This window comes from Drosophila subobscura, chromosome J, assembly GCF_008121235.1.
Source record: "Drosophila subobscura isolate 14011-0131.10 chromosome J, UCBerk_Dsub_1.0, whole genome shotgun sequence".
NCBI lineage: Eukaryota > Metazoa > Arthropoda > Insecta > Diptera > Drosophilidae > Drosophila > Drosophila subobscura.
In genome coordinates this window covers 21,372,950-21,393,104 of record NC_048532.1, presented here as the reverse complement: position 1 = coordinate 21,393,104, position 20,155 = coordinate 21,372,950, and the positions used below count along the sequence as shown (strand labels likewise).

General features: G+C 46.4%; 2 protein-coding genes across 6 annotated transcripts in view; one reads left to right on the top strand and one right to left on the bottom strand.

Moving 5' to 3' along the window:
• LOC117895190 (homeobox protein araucan) overlaps positions 1–5,575 on the bottom strand; it is a 34,534-nt gene extending 28,959 nt beyond the window's left edge. The window contains exon 1 of the mRNA XM_034802668.1: positions 5,535–5,575. The gene's annotated coding sequence lies outside the window, so the exon portion shown is untranslated. The remainder of the gene's footprint in view (positions 1–5,534) is intronic.
• LOC117895191 (ankyrin repeat domain-containing protein SOWAHC) overlaps positions 1–20,155 on the top strand; it is a 29,536-nt gene that overhangs the window by 8,095 nt on the left and 1,286 nt on the right. For 2 of the 5 annotated variants that reach the window (XM_034802670.1, XM_034802672.1), the window contains exons 4-9: positions 12,875–12,886; positions 16,096–16,098; positions 18,131–18,220; positions 18,331–18,336; positions 18,868–18,940; positions 19,030–19,119. In XM_034802670.1, coding sequence (XP_034658561.1) covers positions 12,875–12,886; positions 16,096–16,098; positions 18,131–18,220; positions 18,331–18,336; positions 18,868–18,940; positions 19,030–19,119 — 274 coding nt within the window. Of the gene's footprint in view, positions 1–12,874; positions 12,891–15,020; positions 15,096–16,095; positions 16,099–18,130; positions 18,221–18,330; positions 18,337–18,867; positions 18,941–19,029; positions 19,120–20,155 lie in introns of those variants that run through there. The other 3 variants (XM_034802671.1, XR_004648904.1, XM_034802673.1) reach the window with 3 other exon arrangements.

The following is a 20,155-nucleotide window of genomic DNA, read 5'->3' as shown; positions in this document are numbered from 1 at the left end:
GCGTGCATCCCGCCGGCAGAGAGTGTCAGCCCCCAGGCCGGGAGCTCATTTGCGGCGCTTCCAATTCCTTGAATCACTGAAATCGCAACGAGACGGAAATAGCCATAAATCAGACCGCAATTGCCGCTTAACCTAATGCCTCAGGGTGCCCCATCCACATCCACATCCACATCTCGGGGATCCACAGTGAATTTTTCATGAGATCGTACTCGCACTCTTCTTCGAGAACGCCCAAGAAATTTTGCATTTTCGACTGCGGTTTTGTGTGTGTGTAAAATATGAATTGTTCACACGCACAACTTGATGAAGATTTTTCAATGGTTTGTCTTTAATTAAATTATATTATAAAGTGTACTTTAATGCACTTGGAATAAATCTAATGGAATGTGCCTTTCCTCTCCATATATTGCTATTGCTATTCCATGTGAAACCACATCGATATGCAGATATTATGCACATGTCCAACATTTATGTATGGGTAAACCATAGGAGGAGCTGGCAGCTCGGGGGAAACCCAAATGTATGTACATTTTCACCAGTCATCACCAGGTTACATGCAGCAGCAGAAAAGAAGAAACAAGAAATATTTTTAATTTGAATAAGTAATTCGTACAACAGGCAAATCAAAAAACGAGAAAAGTAAACAGAAAAAAAGAAATAACAAGTCGAAACAAATGCGAAACAAGGAAAATTCAATTTACCCGCATGTCAAGCCGAATTGCCGGCTAGGTCAAACACGTTGATGGATGGATGGATGGTTGGATGGTTGGTTGGTTGGGTGCATGGCTGACCGAATGGAAGGGATGCCGTAACAACAGTTGGAACGATACCCAGAGAGACCAGACCCGACCAGACCAAACACCGGCAACGTCGACAAGCTCAAATTGCAAAACGGTGCAGCTTGTCTATTGGGGCGGGTACCCATCGCTGTCCTGACCCCGGTACGGCCCCCAAAGAGCCGTTGAAACAATAGACACGGACACACACACACACACACACACGGACACATGGAGAATGTTCCAACTCAAACCCAGACACTGGAGGAGCTCGCACCTGGATGAAACCGGGAAGGAACAACAACGGACAACGAAAATACGAGGCATGCCTCGGTGAAAGTACACACACAGAAAAGTTTTTAATTAATACAAAACTTGTAACATTTTATAAGCCGCTACTACTACAATATTAGCAGCGACTGGCGTTTTGAATACACACATAGGAGGATATACCTTCCAAACATATAGGGTTTACAGGGGGAACGGCATTCCATCAACTCATTCTAAACGCCCAGCAGCAGGCAGCAGCAGCCTCGAATACTGACGAGAGCCATGGCCCAGGTGGACTATTTAACTGAATTCAAATGTGCATGTCCTCCCCCCCTGCCCCGCCAGCTCTTACACTCTAACACAAAGTCATGTCCATGACTGTGCATCCTCTCACGGCTCACGCCCGAAGTCAAACCCCGAAACCCAAACCTAACCCTATGCCATGTGTAGTAGCCAGTTCAGTGCTTGATTGCTGATGTCGTATGCCAGAAATTTAATTAAACTTTGGATACAAACCGGACAAGCCCAACTGTACATATATATAGGTACCCCTTCCACCAATCACCATTAGCTCGCTGTACTTGGAAACATGTGCAGCCCATGGACAAACTCATGTGTATATAAAGAAGAGTGGAATGCACCCTCAGAGATGCTTCTTTTGTTTTTTAACACTTGCTTCTTGAACGTTTTAGTGGTAAACAATTAAATAATATTGGACTATCTTTACCTAAGTTATGGCAGCAAGAAGTGAAGACTCATCCCACCTAGAAGCAGTATTTATTTCTAAAATAAACTGATTAAAAACTTAAGAAGTGCCAGCTTCAAAGTCTTCCCAAAGGCAATAGGCAATTCCCTTCATAGTTCCGCCCCGACATGACCATGAACTTTTCAACAGGTCGTCGTTGGCGGTGGCAATAAAACGTCTGACACCTTTGACAGTCGCTACAGTCGTGGTCGTATATGTTCGTACGTACAGACATATATGTCATCGGCACTGGTGGCGCCTTCCATGCCAACCAAGTGCCATATGATTCCCTCAGCGCTGAAACATCAAAACCAGCGGCTGGCTGCATGCATGGGGCGGCGGCAACTTGTGTGAAAGATACGTCGGGAAGCGGGCAGCGGGCAGCGGCAGTGTCTGTAGTCTGTAGTCGCTAGTCGGTAGTGTGTCATTAAACTGAGGTGACAATTCAATCAGCAATACGACAATTCTCGACAAAGCAACACCGGCGCAAACGGCTGCTGGTCCGTCCGTCAAATAAGTCTTTCCGTGGAGTCTTTCCAGAAATCCGAATCAAATGTGTTTACGACTTACCCCCGCTCCCTGCCACAAAGGCTAGCGAAAGGTCCTCCACGTTGGTGGCTCAGTTTTATGTTCTGCTCTGCAGCTATTAAATTTAATTGGAGCTCTGCTTGTCATCAACAAAAACTATATTTCCCTGAAAGCAAACACTGACAGTGCCCCGCACAGGGCTTGGTGGCTTTATATTTAGTTGTGCCGCAGTCGAGAGTTCACTCGGACTCCTCGGGCGTGGTGGCATAATATTGTCAGTTGACATGCGAAAGGATTTTCCCTTCTGGGAATGAGTCGCAGTTGCGTCGCCGTGTCATCCGGCCATCCACATCCACACACACATTAAAACTGCATTTAATTGTTCTTGTCGTAAATATTCTTTGAAGTTGCACTCCGATTTGGGTCATGGGCCAATCTCCGAGCAGACATCTACTTTGGTGCATGTTTTTTGATCCGTTATTAGCCAATAATGAAATTCTAGTAGTGATGGATCTATCGCTGGAACGCTCTAACCTTTTAAATTTTAAAGAAATTAATTGATCTGTCCCTTAAAAACTTGATCTGACTTAAGCCCACGCGTGGGGATTCTCATTCTATTTTGATTTATGGATCTGCAACACGATCGAGAGCCCCAGTGGAGAGCGAGAGATATTCTCTCTGCTGCAGTCTCATGCTGCGTCTTGGCTTCCAACCATTAATTCCAACATCACTTCAAAACGCCCCTGAAACAGTGGCTCAACTGAAGAGTTCCGAGAGGTGATGGGTTTTTCCTAGCTTGTGGGAAAATCTCCCAAAGGATGGCTGTAGGCTTGGAACTTTGAACTGGTCAGCATCGGCGTCTGTCTCCATTCCTGTGCATTCTGGCACTGAGCGGAATTCTCAGGAATTTGTCTTTATTATTACGTTTAACTGGCATATATTGGGTGGCGCTGTTGGCGCCAACATCTTGCACGTTCCAACGAATGTCTCATTGGCGGAGCAGAATGTGGCCCAGGCCAGGCCAGGCCTTGCCCTGCCGATTGTCTCCACAATTATTGTCATTCACAATTACTGGAGGCTGCGTTGAGTGGAGTGGACTCCCAGAAGAAGTCCCCAACGAACTGGCAATGCTCTGTCCCGTTCCCTTAATGAATGGCAGCCGATTTGCCACAGTGCTGCGGTTATGATCGTTCATCGAGCATCAAAGCAAAGCCAACGGCAAAACTGTTATGACCATTAAAGAGTTCGAAGGCAAAGACAGACAGAGAGAGCGAGAGAGAGAGAGAGAGACTCTTCTTTAAGCGTGTTTGGCTCCGTGACTGGTGGAAGAGGAATTTTTATTTTTGTGCCATCCCAAAATCGGCGACATGTCTCGAAAACGTGAAACTCCTCTCGGTGCTCGATTCTCGATTCTCGGACCGTACCGGCCCGCCGGTAAAGTGTCAGCAAAAACGAAATTGAGCTTATCTGTGAATGCATCGGCGGGAGTCCCATCCCGTTCCGTCCCGGACCCGTCCTGTACCCTGAACCCAAGACGTCCTGGTACTCGTCGTACTCGCCGGCTGGCGACTTGATGCAATCGTGCAGTCGTCAAATTAGCGACATTCGAAAACCTTCCCAGATAACTACGAAAACCCCAAATGAAACAAAAAACCAAAACCAAAAAAAGCAACGAAACGGAAAAAAAAGCAGAAAGCTTCGAGGTCCCTGTAGCCTGTGGCCTGGACCGTGCGGAGTTTGTTTTTTTATTGGCTGTTGCTGGGGCTTTCAGAACCCACCAGAGATCTGTCACAGTCTTAAAAAAGAAATAAAAATAAAACAAAACAAAAGCATCCACGATCAGCGTCATTGAGGCCTCTGCAAGCTCTGCAACTGAGCCTCGGCTCCACGTGATTTATTCGCTTTGTCAATTGAATTGTTTTCAAGTGGATGGCTTCTGCAGCACAGCAGAGAGCGAGCACCAAGGCACCTACTTTCGCATAGTCAATCAGGGATCCTCAACGATCCACAATCCAGCACAATCCACTGGTGATTTCTATGACTTGATTGACATTTCATGAGCCGGGGGAGCGTATAGAAGTCCATTTGCCGCATTCGCCGCCGTCGCCAACAACAGAAAAGAGAGAAACAAAAAACCTCAAGAACAATGGCAGGGCAGCGTCGGGAGCGAGCGTCATTGATGATCCTCTGACGAACTGAACTGATGATCCGCTGCGACAATTCCCAAAACGACAAACTCAGGCGCCATGTTAACCACCAAGGAGTCACTGCCACTGGCAATACAATCACATCACATCACCCATTGACGATCCATTGACGAAGATGGATTCATGATTGACTGGAGTCTGCCACAGCCACAGCCACAGCCACAGCCACTGTTGCCATTGTTTTCCCCAATCGAGACCAAGAGAAAGAGATGATTACAATCGATGGATCGGTACTGGGACCGGAGATGGCTGTGGCTGTGGCAGACGCTTTGCATTTTATTAAACACGATCCTTTTGATTATTACGCCTCGGCTTTTGATGGCCGCAGGCCGCGATTCAACGATTCAGTCGATGAATCGACTCTCCGATCTTCGATATCGATTTGATGGAGGTCAGTAGCTGCTTTATATGGACATGCAACTTGTCACGTTTAATGGAATGAAATGAAATGGACTACACTGGACTCTGTCTCTGCCTCTGTCTGGGATTTGCAGTGAGAATCCGGATCCTACAGCCACCCCGTGTGGGTATGTATATCAATGTCAATGCGTGTGCTGCTGCTGCTGCTGCCGCTGCTCGGATCTGTAAAGCAATCAACGCCGTGGACCCTCTGACTTAAGGTAGAGTGCCTCTGGGCCACCAAATCGAATATGTATATTGATTAGCTTTCGCCTTTCGGGTGAATGCATGTTCCTGTCGCATGCAGTGCCACCGTTCCATGTACTAGCGCCGGCTACCGAACGGAACGGAACGCCACACCAGAGCCCAGAACCCAGAACCCAGAGCCCAGCCACAACGTCAGCACCCAGAGGGCCCTGCAAATTTGTCAATACGTATTCCTGCGATTCCTGCAGCTTGGCGGTGGGTCATAAATTGTGCAAAATAAATGTAAATAAATAATACCACGTACAACGCGCGGAAGAGCCGTTGCCCGTTGCCCATTGCCGTTCCTCTTCCCTCGTTCCCTTGGTTTCAATCGCCGGCGGCTGGGCGACCGTCTCAGCGCGCCTCTCTCTCTCTCTCTTCTCTCTGTCGCTCTCTCTGCCTCTCTCTGGTACCCCACACATTGTTCTATACACCTTGGTGCAGGAATAAAAAAAAGGAGGTGTTGCCAGGTTGTTATGAGTTTTTAAATCCGACTAAGCCCATTCGCCAACATTTATTCGAATTTAATCGATTTTTCAAATTGACTCCGCAAATCCCTCCTCCTCGTTTGGTTCTGTCCTTCCGTCCGTCGCTCCGTCCGTCTGTCTTCTGTTTAGTGTAAGCCCAGAGTTCGTACAGAAATCGCTGAACGCCCATCGGTGCCGCCTATATTGGTTTTGGCTTTAACTTGTTTGCCTTTACTTTTTGTTTGTTTGTTGTATTTCTGTGGGATAAAAAATCAGCAATTATTTATTAGCCCCCGTCCTTTCAACGCACTGTTCATGCCCCGTTCGGCCCACCGTTTTGGCCAGTTGAAGCTTATTTGCAACCGAGCGCTGTGGCCAAGAGACTCACAATTACAAATGAAAAAGAATTATTTCTTTGATATTCAATAAAGTTATGTTTCTGTAACGATAGTGAGCTCTGGAGTGTGGGATCAAAGAACATAATAAACCGCACCAAGAAACGAAAGATCTACGGACTCTTCAGTTTGTTCTTTAATTTAAATTGCTTACGTTCTAAATATTTTCCAAAAACTAAGTTTTCGAACACCAAACATTAGTTTCTAGTTGAATGCGAATAAAGTTTGAAGGGTAGCAGCAGCAGCCCATTGGCGGGGATCCAAGGATCCAGAATTAAACAGTGACTTATGCATAATTAATGAGGGAACCGAAACAGGTGTGCTCCATGCGTACGGGTGACAACCGTTTCTGTCAAACATGATGACAAAAGATTACATTCCCAAGCTTGAAGCATGGGCTGTTGCTGCTGAAGCTCCTCCTGCTGCTGCTGCTGCCTGCTGCCGACCCATAATGTTTTGGAGTGGCAGGAGGCAACATGCTTAAAAATTTACATAAAACTTCTGATAATAGTTTTCCATGCGATTTGTGGGATTGCGGATGGAGCATACGCCTGTCCTGCCCTGCTCTCTGTGGCCCTGGTGGCTCGTTGCTGGGTTCGCACGTTGCCTAAAACCCTTGGGACTGATGCTGCGATAGCGACATCATAAATTACGAAACTAAACTTTGTCCGAAAGGGACGAATGGCGATGATGAGGGAGGTACGACTGAACGAGTGGATGGGCATGGTGTGGCGTGGCATGGAGTGGAGTGGAGGCATGCAGCGGGTCGCGCTCGCGCAGACCTAAAAAACGCAGACCCACGGACGGAGCATGGAGCATACATTTTTCGCCTGAGTGCAATTGCTTGTCAAACAAACAAACGAAGGAAAAAAGGTTGTGCCTCCCAAAAAGTCAACGAAAAAGAGAGAAAAATAACCAAAAGCCAAGGAAATGGCAAATCTTGGTGAACTTTCGGCAGGACCTTGGACTTTCTGTCCAGTCTTTGCGTTTCATTCATAGTTCTGTTTCTTATTTAAGCATTCGCCAATTACTCAATGGCCGCTTATCAGGAATTCAATAATTAATTAGCAAAATTAACAAACGATTACCGGAGTCGTGGACAGCGCAGAGCAGAGCGGAGCAGACCCGAGCAGACTCTGCCTGCAGCACGACTCTGGCAGGGAGGCAGCCAAGAATAACAAAATTCTGTTAGTCACGCATGCTAATCTTCGTGTTGTCTCAAAAGTTGCAAGTTGCAAGCTGCAACCGTTGTGGCAAGCAGCAGCAGCAGCAACGGAAACGACGACCCAGACTGAGCCGCGACGGTGGTGGCCGCCTCCGTGGCAGCAGCTTGGCGACTTGGCTACCTCGCTATCGATACGATGCTGCATTGTTAAGAGCCCGAAACAAATGATTATTGTGGGGTCTATTTAGGGGTAATCGTGTTGTCTGCACAGCAGCCTGCTCACTGCTGTCTGCTCTGAGCATGAGCCTGTCTCAGGACCTCAGCTCTAGTCTCGTGATGCTGTGTTGGGTCCTGCTTATAGATGATGTGGCATGGCTCTGTCATAATTGAAGATGGCTCATGAGACGCTTTTGGGTTAATTATGCTTGAGAGAGTGCTCTCCCTCTCCCTCTCTCTCTCTCTGCTGTTCAGTGGCTCAAATTAAATACGCCATTTAATAAATATGGTGGCCATTATCGGATAAGCTTCTGGATCTTTTACTTAAACATGTCACTTCGCATTAATCTGGCCTGGGCCCGGGCCCGGTCACCGGTCACCGGTCTCTGGTCTCTGGCAAACAGGTAAACGATGAAGGTAAACGAGAGCCAAGTCCAGGCAGGGCAGAGTCAGGGCAGGCCACACGCAGCGCCGCCAGCCTGCTGCCCCGCGATATGTTCGCATGCGCAACGCCAGTGGCTGACAGGCGCGGGATCCGGGCTGCTCCGAGGCTACCACACAAAATCGAGATTATCATAAATAATGTGGAGTAACAGTTCCATGCGGCGGCCTAGGATGCCCATTTGTTGCACGTTCTCTGCGCATTTCTGATTTCCCAGAAAGGATCAGATGAGATGAGGTCACAGTTACCCAGTGGCCAGGCTATGAGTGGTAGGCCTCAGGCCTCAGTCTCTGCCTCAGTCTGGGACTCCGCTTCAGTCACTCTTAATGACGTCTAATTTGTCATCGTTGAGGAACTAATTTTTCAGCTCTGCTTGGTGATATGAACCCAATAGAGCGCTACCTGTCTTGAACATGATCGCTGAGATTTCTGCGTAAGTTACGAAACTTGCCAGCTCCAGCTCCAGCTCCAGCCACTGTGCCACCGTGCCACCAGAGTGGAGTGGAGTGGAGTGGCGTGGCGTGGCGTGGAGACGCATGTGAGAAGTTGTATTTACATACACATGATTCGTGGAATAATAAGTATTTCCATACCCATTTTATTTCGTTAAAAGGAAACCCAAAACCAAAACAAAAACCCAAAACCCCAATCCAGGCCCGCGATAAGATAAAGAGGTTTTGCGCTCAACCAAAACACACACAAATTTTCTCTGTAAATTTAAACTTATGCTTAAATTGGGGAGATACGGTGTGAAAGCCATCTAAAGTCTGTAATTTGACAATTTATTTTATACGGCTGCGGTTACAGATTTAATTTACATATTAAAATGCAGCAACAACAACACAAATGGATTCCCTAAATGCGTAATTTAATAAATTCCGCTGAAAGTGGGGTTTTCCGAGAAGAATTTGTGGATTTTCGGATTCGTATTTGGGGTTTGGTTTTGCAAGCAGTTAAAAAGGGAAACAAAGATTGGGAAGTTAAGCAATTGGAAAGTAATTAAGACTTGGAAGCCCTGAGTTTCGTAATTCCATGGATAAACCAACAGAGCATGAACCTTGGCAGTTTATTGTTATATTTATAGCTATTGTTATATCCTGAAAATCTATCCAATAATCTGTTCATGTCTCTTGGCAACTGAAACTATCATCATGCACGCTGCACATTTATTTATGAAAATAGTTAAATGCGCAAACAGAAGTTATGGGCCATAATTTATAGAGCCAAACGGTGGTGTGTACATACTAGATTCTGGATTCTGTATGAGGTGCTGTTTGTGTCTGTTCATATTGTGGCTCAATCGATAAGGAATAAATGCATCTTTGCATCTATCAACATGTTTCTGGATGGCCAGCCACAGGACAGAGCTCCAACAGACCGACAGACCGACAGACCTCGAGCATCGGTTAATGGAGCCAAGGAGTTGCATGTTTTTACGGATAAACATATCCGGCGCCAGAGACCAAGTACATCTGTACAGATATGCATTTGCTTTGCTTTGCTTTTGTGGGCTGCTGCCTAGCGCCATGTGATTGTGATTGGTCTGGGGCTGCATGTTTGCCGGCCGTATTAATAATTTTTCGTGGCAATTTTTGATTTAGGGAGCATTTAAAGCGTGAACGACTGCATCAATAATTCCCTTGCAATTTTATTGTGCATAAATTTCATTAATTTATAATTTTGGCTGAGACTTGCAACGGCCAGCACATCCGCACCCGCTGCTTGCACCCTCGCAGAGAGAAGGAGAGAGAGAATGGAGCATGGAGCATGGAGGATGCAGCATGTTGCGCCAATGTGTTGCCGCGCTTCGGCGACTGGAGCATAAATTATTTTCCGTAGTTTTTGGCAGGGCGCCCGATCCCGCGATGACCGCGCGCTGCGTAGATCTCGCAGATTGTGCCCGATGTGAGGGTTATTCATTTGCCTGCCCTGCACTGCCAGCAGAGAAGGAGGAGGATGGAGAAGGAATCATCTCCAGGCACCAGCGATCTCTGACCGCCTGTGCCGAGGCTCTGTGCTGCAGATGCAGAGGCTGTTTGCTGATGCTGCCAAGCTCCTCCATTGAGTAACAGTTGGGCAGTTGTTTGCTTTCTGCCTGACTGCTATATGCTGGTCTGTGGGGAACAGAGGTCCTGCGACTGCGCTTGGACTGCGACTGGGGCCCGGCATGTCGCCTTTTTGCGTATGTCTTCGGTTCGTGGCCGCGCAGTTAATTATAAACGCTTGGACATTTTCGCTTTGGTTTGTTTTTCATTTCCAGATGCAGATTACATTATGATTTATGCAAAATAGTAAATACGTCTGATGGCAACATGCGCCGCCAGCTGCCAGAACATGGCCACAGAGAGCCTCCGTCCACGAGAGTCCCCACACAAAGTCAGTCCACATCGCGATCAGAACTCAACGAAAATTAGAAGACAACTTCAGTTGAATCGATATACAGCCAATTTATGTACAGCCGCCCACCCAGCCCCAGCCCCAGCCCCAGCCCCAGCCCTAGCCAATGAGCAGCCTCCATATCCATCCCCAGGCGACTGTACCCACGAGGAGTATTTAGTAGGAGCTGAGATGGGATCCCACCATTCCCATGCCATTCTCTTAGCTCTCGGCTCTCGGCTCTTGGTTTTATTTACCTCATTTGAGCGACGGAAACGCGTCGCTTTGGCCGACAATAAATCAGAAAAATGCCATGGAAATGGCATCGTAAAAGTGCTTAAATTAATCATCCCAAAATGTGTATTTGTTGTGCTGGGCAGCTCGTTCCGATTTACGAGGCCCTACGCCGCGACGGCGGGGGGCGCCCACGCGCAACAGGTTGCCAAGACGGACGCCGCCACGGTCACAGCCACAGCCACAGCTGCCGCGTTTTGTTGTTGTTCTAAGCGCCATCTCGTGTGCGATGCCACAGATGGGAATAACTACACTATACAGCGTACTATAAACGTTAACTGCGTAATCTTTTTCCAGCATTTTTGCATAACAAAACGAGCCTGAACTGATGTACATTCGTTTGTGCACAGGGACATGGCGGTGTGGGAACTCTGTCATCGCCATCGTGTCGTCGGGATGCCTGTCAGTTTTATTAAAACCTCTCTCTTTGATTTACTTTGTGCCAGGAACAGGCACAGGACCGGCACTGACCACAGGGCGACAGAAAATTGCGAAATGAAATTGCAAAATGCATTTGTTATTACATGTTTTGGGGTCAGCGCAAATTAAATTCCATATAGAAAAGCAATCTTAGCCGGGTGTATTTATTTTGCAAAAGGTCTTCGCATTTTGTGTACGTGACAAACAGAGCAGCGGACAGGGACAGGGACAGGACAGGGACAGGACAACATGTTTAACAGCGAAAATGTGGTGCAAGGGAGCCACCAGCCAGCAGCCAGCAGCCACCATGCACCACACGATAGATTGAAAGCGAAAGAGGTTCCTGCCCTGAATGTGCACTCAGAATCGCTATTAAATTAGTTTAGTGGCATTTAACTTAATCGCCTACAAGGGAGTTAAAACTCTCCGGCATCGGCCCTCAGAGCTCGGCCTCAGAACTTTGTTCTGGGCTCCCTCCAAAAATTGGGCGGACGTGATTCGATTTTAAAGAAGCTGCCACGAGTGGATGGCAACAAGTGCTTTGGTGCCTTAATATCCTTGCAATAGGAAATTCTGCACAAGAACGTTGGAGCTGGACCTGCATTACAGCGACGATCAGCAGCCAAATTGAGTTGTGCATCAAAAACGACAAAGGGACGGCTCCCAGGGGAGCTGCTCCCGCCGATGATGATGATGCTGTTTCCACCAGTTGCTCCAATGCTCCGATGTCTCCCCTCTGTATATATTCTTTGCATAAATCGCTCGCTGATGTCCTCGATGGATGCCGGAGAGAGACGAAGGCTTTGTAATTAAATTGCGACACGGGGCAGCCAGCTAGTGGCGCCACAACATAGATTCACAAAAGCCAGGAAAGTCAGGACAGACACACGGATGTGTACGAGTATGTCCCCTCCAATCGTATTGCACATACTCGTAAGCATATCGGGGCGCACCGAGAGCGAGAGATGGTCATGACAAAGCGATGGGGACACGACCTGCCGCAGTCTCTTGCGCACAGGGCACGTTTCTGAATGAAATTCCAGACCGCTCTCGAGCGGAATGGATAGCTTCAGCAGCAGCAGCAGCAGCAGCAGCCTTGTCTGGCCCAGTCATCAAAGATCGGAGCGGGCATACACAAAAACCAAAAGCTGGCTACTTGGGCGGCGGCGACACGAAATGAACGCTCAGCGCAGTCAGAGCGCCACCGCCACCACGGCAGTTAATTAATTCTGCATGAAATTTAAGGTTTTTTTGCTCTGGAGAGCACAGCAGCCCAGTGCCCATCCCCATCCCCATCCCATTCCATCCCATCCCATCTAGTGCTTATATGGCAGAGTCATTGTCGCCGATCAGACGACAGTTTTGCTTTGCGGATTGCCACAGGATGCAGTCAGACCACAGTCAAAGCTCCCGAACATAACGTTGTTGCACGTACTGCCGTCTGTGGCCTTAATGCTTCATGCTGCATGCTCCATGCTGCATGCCCCCCCATGCTTGCTAATCAGCCGCACCTCATCAGTCTGCCAAATCAAGTCATTAAGTTAACTGAGTGCCAAATGGAGCAAATAATGCTGCAGCTACTCGAACGCGGAGCAGCGGCAACAGTTGCCTCGTCCTGGGGGTTCGGCGGAGATGGCAAACAGCACACATAAAAAATCTCTCAATTAGTCGAACAATTAAATCAGAGATCGATTCCTGTCTGTCAGCCTGCCCGCGATCGGACATAAATATTTATTTGCGTATTCCATTTCGTCAGACGAATGTGGCTTCCAGATAGAGATCGAGAAGCTGCCTTTATAATCCGCGCTTCCCACGTTAAAGTTAGCTCTAGGTTTAGCTTTTAGTTAAATGTATTGCAATAGTTCTCTAGTTTTTAGATTTCCAATTGCATATTTTTATTAATGAATATTTCTTTTGTTTATTTTCAGGATCCAGCAACGGTAGGTTTTGGTTCTTATCCAACCAGCACTTTTCAGAGGTCTCTAATAATCCCTAAATTGCCAACAAAACATCATCAAAAGTCGCACTTTTCCGGCAGTAATTGGCTCTGAATGAAATAATTCAGGTATCAATCAGCAAACAGAAATATTAATGCCGACACTCGTGGCAACATTTTGGCTGATCGTTAAAAAACGTGTTCCCTTTTTTGCGGCAGGGAACCTGTTTAAGAGGTTTAACTCAAGGACTGCATTTGGTTACCCTTTCGAGCAGCAAAGACTAACTTTCACTCTGAAAATACACCATCAATAGTGCCCATAGATGTACCCAAAACTACCCAGAAATAGTTTATTCAGAGAGTCACAAAAGCTAGTCTGATGGCTGCCCCTTCTCCTGGTTTGTTTGAATAAATCCAATTATATTTTATAGCTTCGTTTAGATGCTTGCCCCGGAGCCACATACATACATATATTGTTTATAATAAAGGACTTGTGTCGGCTCATATAAATAAATGCACGAGCTGTTAAATGTCGCCAATGGCTTTGAATGCCAACAGAGTGGAATAAAGGAGGGAATAAAATAAATAAATACATAAAAACAAGGAAAACCAATAATTTAGCTTAACAACTTAATAAGCAACAACAACAAAAAAGAAGAGCAGCAGACCTACCAGCGATCACCTGTTGGCCAAGTGGAGAGCTCGCTTTCTGGGCCCTCTGAGCGTTGAGGACTCATTGTTAAGTCAGGGACGAACCCTCATCGACTGGAACTCCTGCCGGACTACTGTGCATCTCTCTCTCTCTCTGTCAGTGTGTGTGATACAGAAACCAACACTAAACCCTGTCGCGGTTATGAGTTTCCACCTGTTTTGCGAATTTATTGATTGCCACATTGACAAATGAGCCACCCTGCTGTTATAAAACCGATTAAAGAAAAAAAGGGAGGAGGCCTCACTGTTTTCGGAATAAATATGCACCGGACTGCTGCTGGTCTGCTGGTGAGAATTAATTGGACAGCCGGCAAGGCGGATACTCGCACGAGTGTGATATATAAATCATGGCGCATCATGGCTGGCCATCTCCATTGTAACAGAATATAATCAAACAGCAAATCAACATTTGGTTTAGTGACCGAAAAAGTGCGACGTCAGCCCACTTCGGATATTCCTTCCGCGCTGCTAATTAGAGACCCGAGAGAGAGGGAGAGAGCTGGAGTTGGAGTTGGAGCTGGAGCACCTGCCGACGCGGTCGACGCACTGCGCCAACTCCAGGCATCATTAATAATTCCTTGAGCCTGCCAGGCAGGGGAGTAGACAGGAGACCCGAGACCCGAGTCAGCCGCACGCATAATAACCACGATTAAAGCCAACGAGGCTCATTGTCGGTTAAATGACAAGTTTTGACAACTTGTGAAACGACAAGTGGTCAGTGGCGGCGGCGGCGGCGGCTGTTCGACAACATCACTTAGGTAGTGGGTCCCCGATCGGAGGGGTGTGTGCACGAGCTCTCTGGGTCTCTCTCAGCAGCGACCCAGTTAAATTAATAATCCGCATAATTGGAGAACTTAGCTCGGGAGCAACAGAGAAAGGACATGGTGACGACAAAAAGAGCATTATTTGCTTTGCGCCTAATATATCATTTAGATGGTTTGCGACAGATAAGCCTCCGCGCCGTGTCATTACCCATGTATGGGGTTTCCATTTCCACTCCATGTCCATGTTATTGTGCCTACTGTTTTCGAAATTAGCCGCCTGTTGTCAATTCGATATTGATTTTGAAGCTCCAATTACGCTTTGGACAGGATAAATACAAAATAATTGTTTCTGTTTCCCATTCATGTATGTCCACGAAAAGATTGTATCCTGATCGTTGTGGGAACACAAGCACCTTTCGAGCTACTAGAATATTCATACTTGATAGCTCTCATTTGCGTTAAATATGGGAAGATAAGGAATCTGCTGACCATTATATTTATTAGACCAATTTAAAGCCATGCTAGAGCTTAGTTCTTGCTTATGTTTAATTATTTACTGTTTACTCTGGAGTAACACAACTTTTACCAACATTTTTTAATTATTCCTTTCCTTTTCTTTCATGTAACATTTCGACATTTGCTGATGTTCTGCACTGGGAACAGGGCGTGAGTATACGTCAGCATTCTAATGGCTGCACTTGGGGAAAAACAAACACAAATTAAACTCTCATTAATGTAATAAATAGTACTCGTATCTGGGGTTCACTGTAGTACATGCTGCTGTCGCTCGTGGACAGCCTTGACAAGAGTCAGGAAAGCGGCAACACACAATAATGATAAATTAATTTGGCGAGCGATCTTCAGTGAAAATTAAATGGGCGCAAAGGTGTTTCTTCATTGTTCCTTTACGGGTACTTCTCTCTCTCTGTGTTGGGCGATCAGTGGCTCTGATCCAAACTGCAATTACGCCTGCCAAGTCGGGAGAGAGAGAGGAACGAACGTACATGCGAGTGCGAGTCTTAATTATAACCAAAGCGGACATGTTCAACATGACAGTTTTCGTGTCCTGGCGATTCATCAAAATGACAGCTTCTGGGTTACAGCAACTGAACGTGCTAAGACAACAGCCTTGTTGGTTGCTTAGGGCAGGGGTCTTTCTGGCTTATCAACACAATATCGAATTTCGATCAAAAACGCCTTCGAGGGCCGTCATGTCTCTCGCTCTTGCTCTTGCAGGCGCGCTCGACTTTTGGCGCTAAACGTATGAGCTACATCCGCACTAGCCTGTCCTGTCCATCAGCCAACCCGCATTCCAGGACTCGCGCAGGACCCTCATTATCATACATAGTTTGCACCATTAGTGCACCATACATTTTGGCACAGAAAGCGGCTTCAACTTGAGGCATTGTGAGCTGTAGGGGCTAGGGGCGTGATGTGAGCCCCCAGTGCTGTCCATCTGCCAGAAAAGAACGATGTAATTGCCGTTGAAGCTTGCCAATGTATTATTAACTTGTTAAAGGTAAAAAGGGCACACACTATCTCCATTCTGTGTGTGCCTTCATATATTTTATCCAGCATTACATGGCAAATTAGGAGCAAACGCTGCTGTTTGCCAGCCTCCAATTTGTGTTTGTTTTTCTCCCACTTTTTTGAGTGCCAATTTATCACCAAATAATATTTTACTTATTTATTTTTGTGCTCTTTTCTTTGCATGTTTATTGGTTGCTCCGGATAACAGTATGTAAGTAGTAAATATTATTGCCATAAATCTACAAATAGGAGACGTTCTGCTGTTGAAAGCTTCACGAAGAGGCCACCTTCTCTGCCTTTACCTTCCGTTACCCGATACTCTTAAGATTGCAGTCGTTTAGTTGGGTTTGTGATGTTATTTAGACCCTTTAAAGACACCTTTTGTAGCTGGAGCCACGGCTGAAGCTGTCTCAAGTATTCCTGACATCCTTTTATTATCATGAAGCAATAACGGATCGGGGAACACGGCTAAATGTCGCACGACTAAGTATTGGAATCTCTGCTCCTGGAATTTGTGAGCCATGGAGCATGGGGCATGGATCTGTTGGCTGTGGCAATCCCTGGGTGCGAGAGCCACTGCTGAGTAGGGATTCCACGACAGCTTCAGCTGCTCCAGAGAGCAGAGCAGATCGCTCTGTTCTGTGCTGTCCAGTGCTGTTCTGTTGCTGTTCTGTTTGCTTATGGTTGGTGCCAATACAATGCCACAAACGAACGAGACACAAGAATTTATGGCATTTCACTTTCAAAGACACAAAATTCCTGTCCCTTGCCACCATTAATGGAATGGACAATAAATTTAAACGTGCAGACGGACAACGTGCCATATGTAAAAAGGCAGACAGTGTGTGTGTGTGTGTGTGTGTGTGTGTGTGTGTGTGTGTGCATCGGCCTGTCCTCGCCCGAACTGCCCGAAATGGCTTAAATAGCGCTCCGCGCAACTCTGCGCGTGAGACGATTTGTAAGTCCAATCCAAACCGGTCGCAAAAGCCCTTTTCAACAGCTGCCAGCCAACAAGGCGATAATCCGCCAATGGACAATGGTTGTCCCCGATCTCAAGTCTCCAGTCTACTCCTAATAATTAAACGAGAGAGAAATATCAATCATCTGTAACCCAATTGAGCAACAGAAATGGCTAATCGTTGGGGAAACTCTTCTACCTTTAATCAATATCAAAGCTACCGTCTCTTATCTGTGGGGTAACATTAAAAAAACATGCACTAATTGATTAGAAAGAAGCCAGAGCTCAGTATCGGCCATAGCCAAATTATATGCAACATTCCGCCGTTCACCTTGCCCAGATCCCAGATCTGCCAGCTTTGGGCTTCCCAGCTCTCAGCTCTCTCAGCTCCCGTCCGTGAGCATTGGCTGGCAAAAGACAATGGACGAGATTAAATGCCAGGCCGGGCAGATTAAGATGCATCGACAGCAATAACTACGTCAGGGTCCGGGACTGGAACTTGGACTGGAGACTGAGACTGGGACTGGGACTCTGAGACTTGGGGCTGCACATCGCAGCCGCATCTTAAACGGGAGACACGAAACAAATTTCCCTTGAAAAGAATTACATACCGATGGCAGGCACAGAGCAGCGCAGAGTGGAGCATCTCTGGACACCACAGACTATGGGAATTGACTTAAACTCTATTTGTTCGGCCCGATCGGGTAGCTGTAGCTGTAGCTGTAGCTGTATCGGGCTCTTCTCTCGTTTGTCGTAGCTGTTCAAAAGTGACCGTCTTCATTGTCAACACATGGGAGATATGTACGTGGGCTGCAATGTGGCGGCGCGGCGGCAAACAATTCTATAGAAAATCAACATGCACTCTGCCTCAGCCTCAGCCAGCCTCTGCTCCACTGCACTGCACTGAACCGAAGCAAACTGAACTTGAACCTGGTGGCGATCTTGCAGTTCAGGAGGACGGTGCTTATCGCGTCCAACCAAATCGTTTTGCCATACTAAATTATTATGTTAACATGAAAATAATTGAGGCAAGAGGCATTCAGCGCGGTGGCTGGCCAATTTATTTATATCGGTTAATCTCGGCGATGCGGCTGCTGTTCGGCTCGTCCTCCGCCGGGGCTGGCTGCCCTGCGAAACCAAATTGATGGCAGAACAAATAGTTCCAGAAGTGGGGCATATGAGTAGCGTTTTGGGGACACCGCCAGCGACACCGACAAGTAGGGAGGGGAGGGGAATAATCCACTAAATGTCCGTACTAAATGCGGTTTAATTTCTGCTGCATTAGACTGCACTGCACTGGGCGGCCAAGCATGGGAATGAAGATGTTGTTAAACTAATTGCTGGAACCTACAAAGCGGATGTAAACGCCAAGACGGTGAGTACTCAACTTAACCCTTTCCTTGTGCTTTTATTTATTCCCTAACTCCTTTCTTCCTTTTCGTTTCATTTCATGTGCAATGTTGGCCAAACTGTTGACAATTTTAGAATGGGGTGAGTGTAAAATGTAAATCTATTGAAGCAATTTTAATAATGTATACGAAATGATTCCGATTCCGTCTCCGACTTATTGGCTTGTCCCGGTTGCGCGTGAATGTGCGTCACATGTCACACAAACAGCGCTGTAACCCTTCCCGTGAGGCATCTGTGACAAATCATGACGAGCACATCCAATTGTGCCACACCGTTCTGTCAGCTACCAATCCTTCCTTCACTTCCTTCCATCATCTCTCCTGTGTGCTGTGTGGTGTGCATTCAAGTTTACACAATTTTAAATTGAACGCTGCTTTGTTCCAGCGAAATTAAATTCACTCAAATGTTACAGTGTTAAAATGTCACATCCACATCTACAGCGCAGAAACAAAGTGAATTGTCAATCACAATTTGAAAAGATTCGATACGCTACAACAAAACACACCGCAAAATGGCAAAATCTTGCATTTCCCAGTGGATTTTCCCAGTGGGCTACGACTAGGAAAGAGCTGTAAAATACGCACAAATTATATTTTAATTCTTTTCTTTTAGGGTTACACACCGCTCCATTTGGCCACTCAATTCGGAAGAGATAATATCTTTGAGCTGCTGTGGAATGTCTACAGTAAGTATTCTGAAAGTATTCATACGATCATCTTTCGCTATCATTTTCGTTGCTTTCCCAAAGCTAATTAAATGTATTTTCCCTTTCAGAGGCCAATCGTGACATCATGGATTGGAGTGGCAACAAACCATTGGATTATAGCCGCCAGCGACCGAGTGTTTCGGCCTCCACGTGCAGCAGTGAGTATCAAAAGTATTTCCTCAATACGGAGGTGAACAACAATTACCACCTCGGAGACCAGTACTTTGACACGTTTCCATATGGTGCTGGGAACGTCACCGGTGGCACACTGGGCAGTGCACTAACCCGCGGCAAGAAACGCTCTCAGCTGCGCTATGCCACCGTCAGTGGCGGCGGTGCGAGTGGAGGCGCTGTGGCGCGTTCTCAGTCCCTGATGGTGCGGCAGTCGCAGCGTCGCCCCAAGAAACCGTCAGTGCAATCGATCCTATTCAAATCGAGTCCTGAGGACGATTTGGTGCCCTGTGAGGTGGTGCAGGGCGAAGTGAGTCCTGGATTTGTGCGTGCCGGCACCTCCACTCGGCGCAAAGAGAGCTTTCTGCGTAAAACCTTTCGATCCGCCACCAAGGTCAAAGATATTGTTACTAACCAAGAACAGTCTAGCTAAGGGGTGGCCAGTATTGCTATTTATATTTTACAAACCACAAAAAAGCGGTGAAGGAAGATCCATTATGGTGTATATTAATATTTTTACTACTCTTTCCACTACGAAGGCATGAATATTGAAGGATTTGGCTATTGAATAGCCAAATATCCTTGATATAATCCATTCCACCAGTGTATTACTGCCACAGCATGATTTGTATTTATTTTGTATTATTTTCTCATGTATAAAACGCACACACAAGCGCCTTAAGTTTTAAACCCAAACCCTAAACTAATCTTAAGTGATCAATTTTATACACATTTACCAATAATCGCATGTTTATTTATTATAATAAAAATACAACAAATTAAGTAGCTGCATTTAAGATTCTAATTTGTAAATCATCAGCAACTGTTGCCTAGAAAATTCAGCCGAGATTTTCCATTAACGAGAATGCGCTTACAAACGTATTAATTCTTTTGTTTTTAAAACACTGATGCTACCTCCCATCATCACAAACAACACCTCGAGACGTAGAGTATGCGTAAATTCGACTTCCACTTAGTTATTAATGTGCCATGGGAAACTCTATTTTATTTTCCATTTTGCTG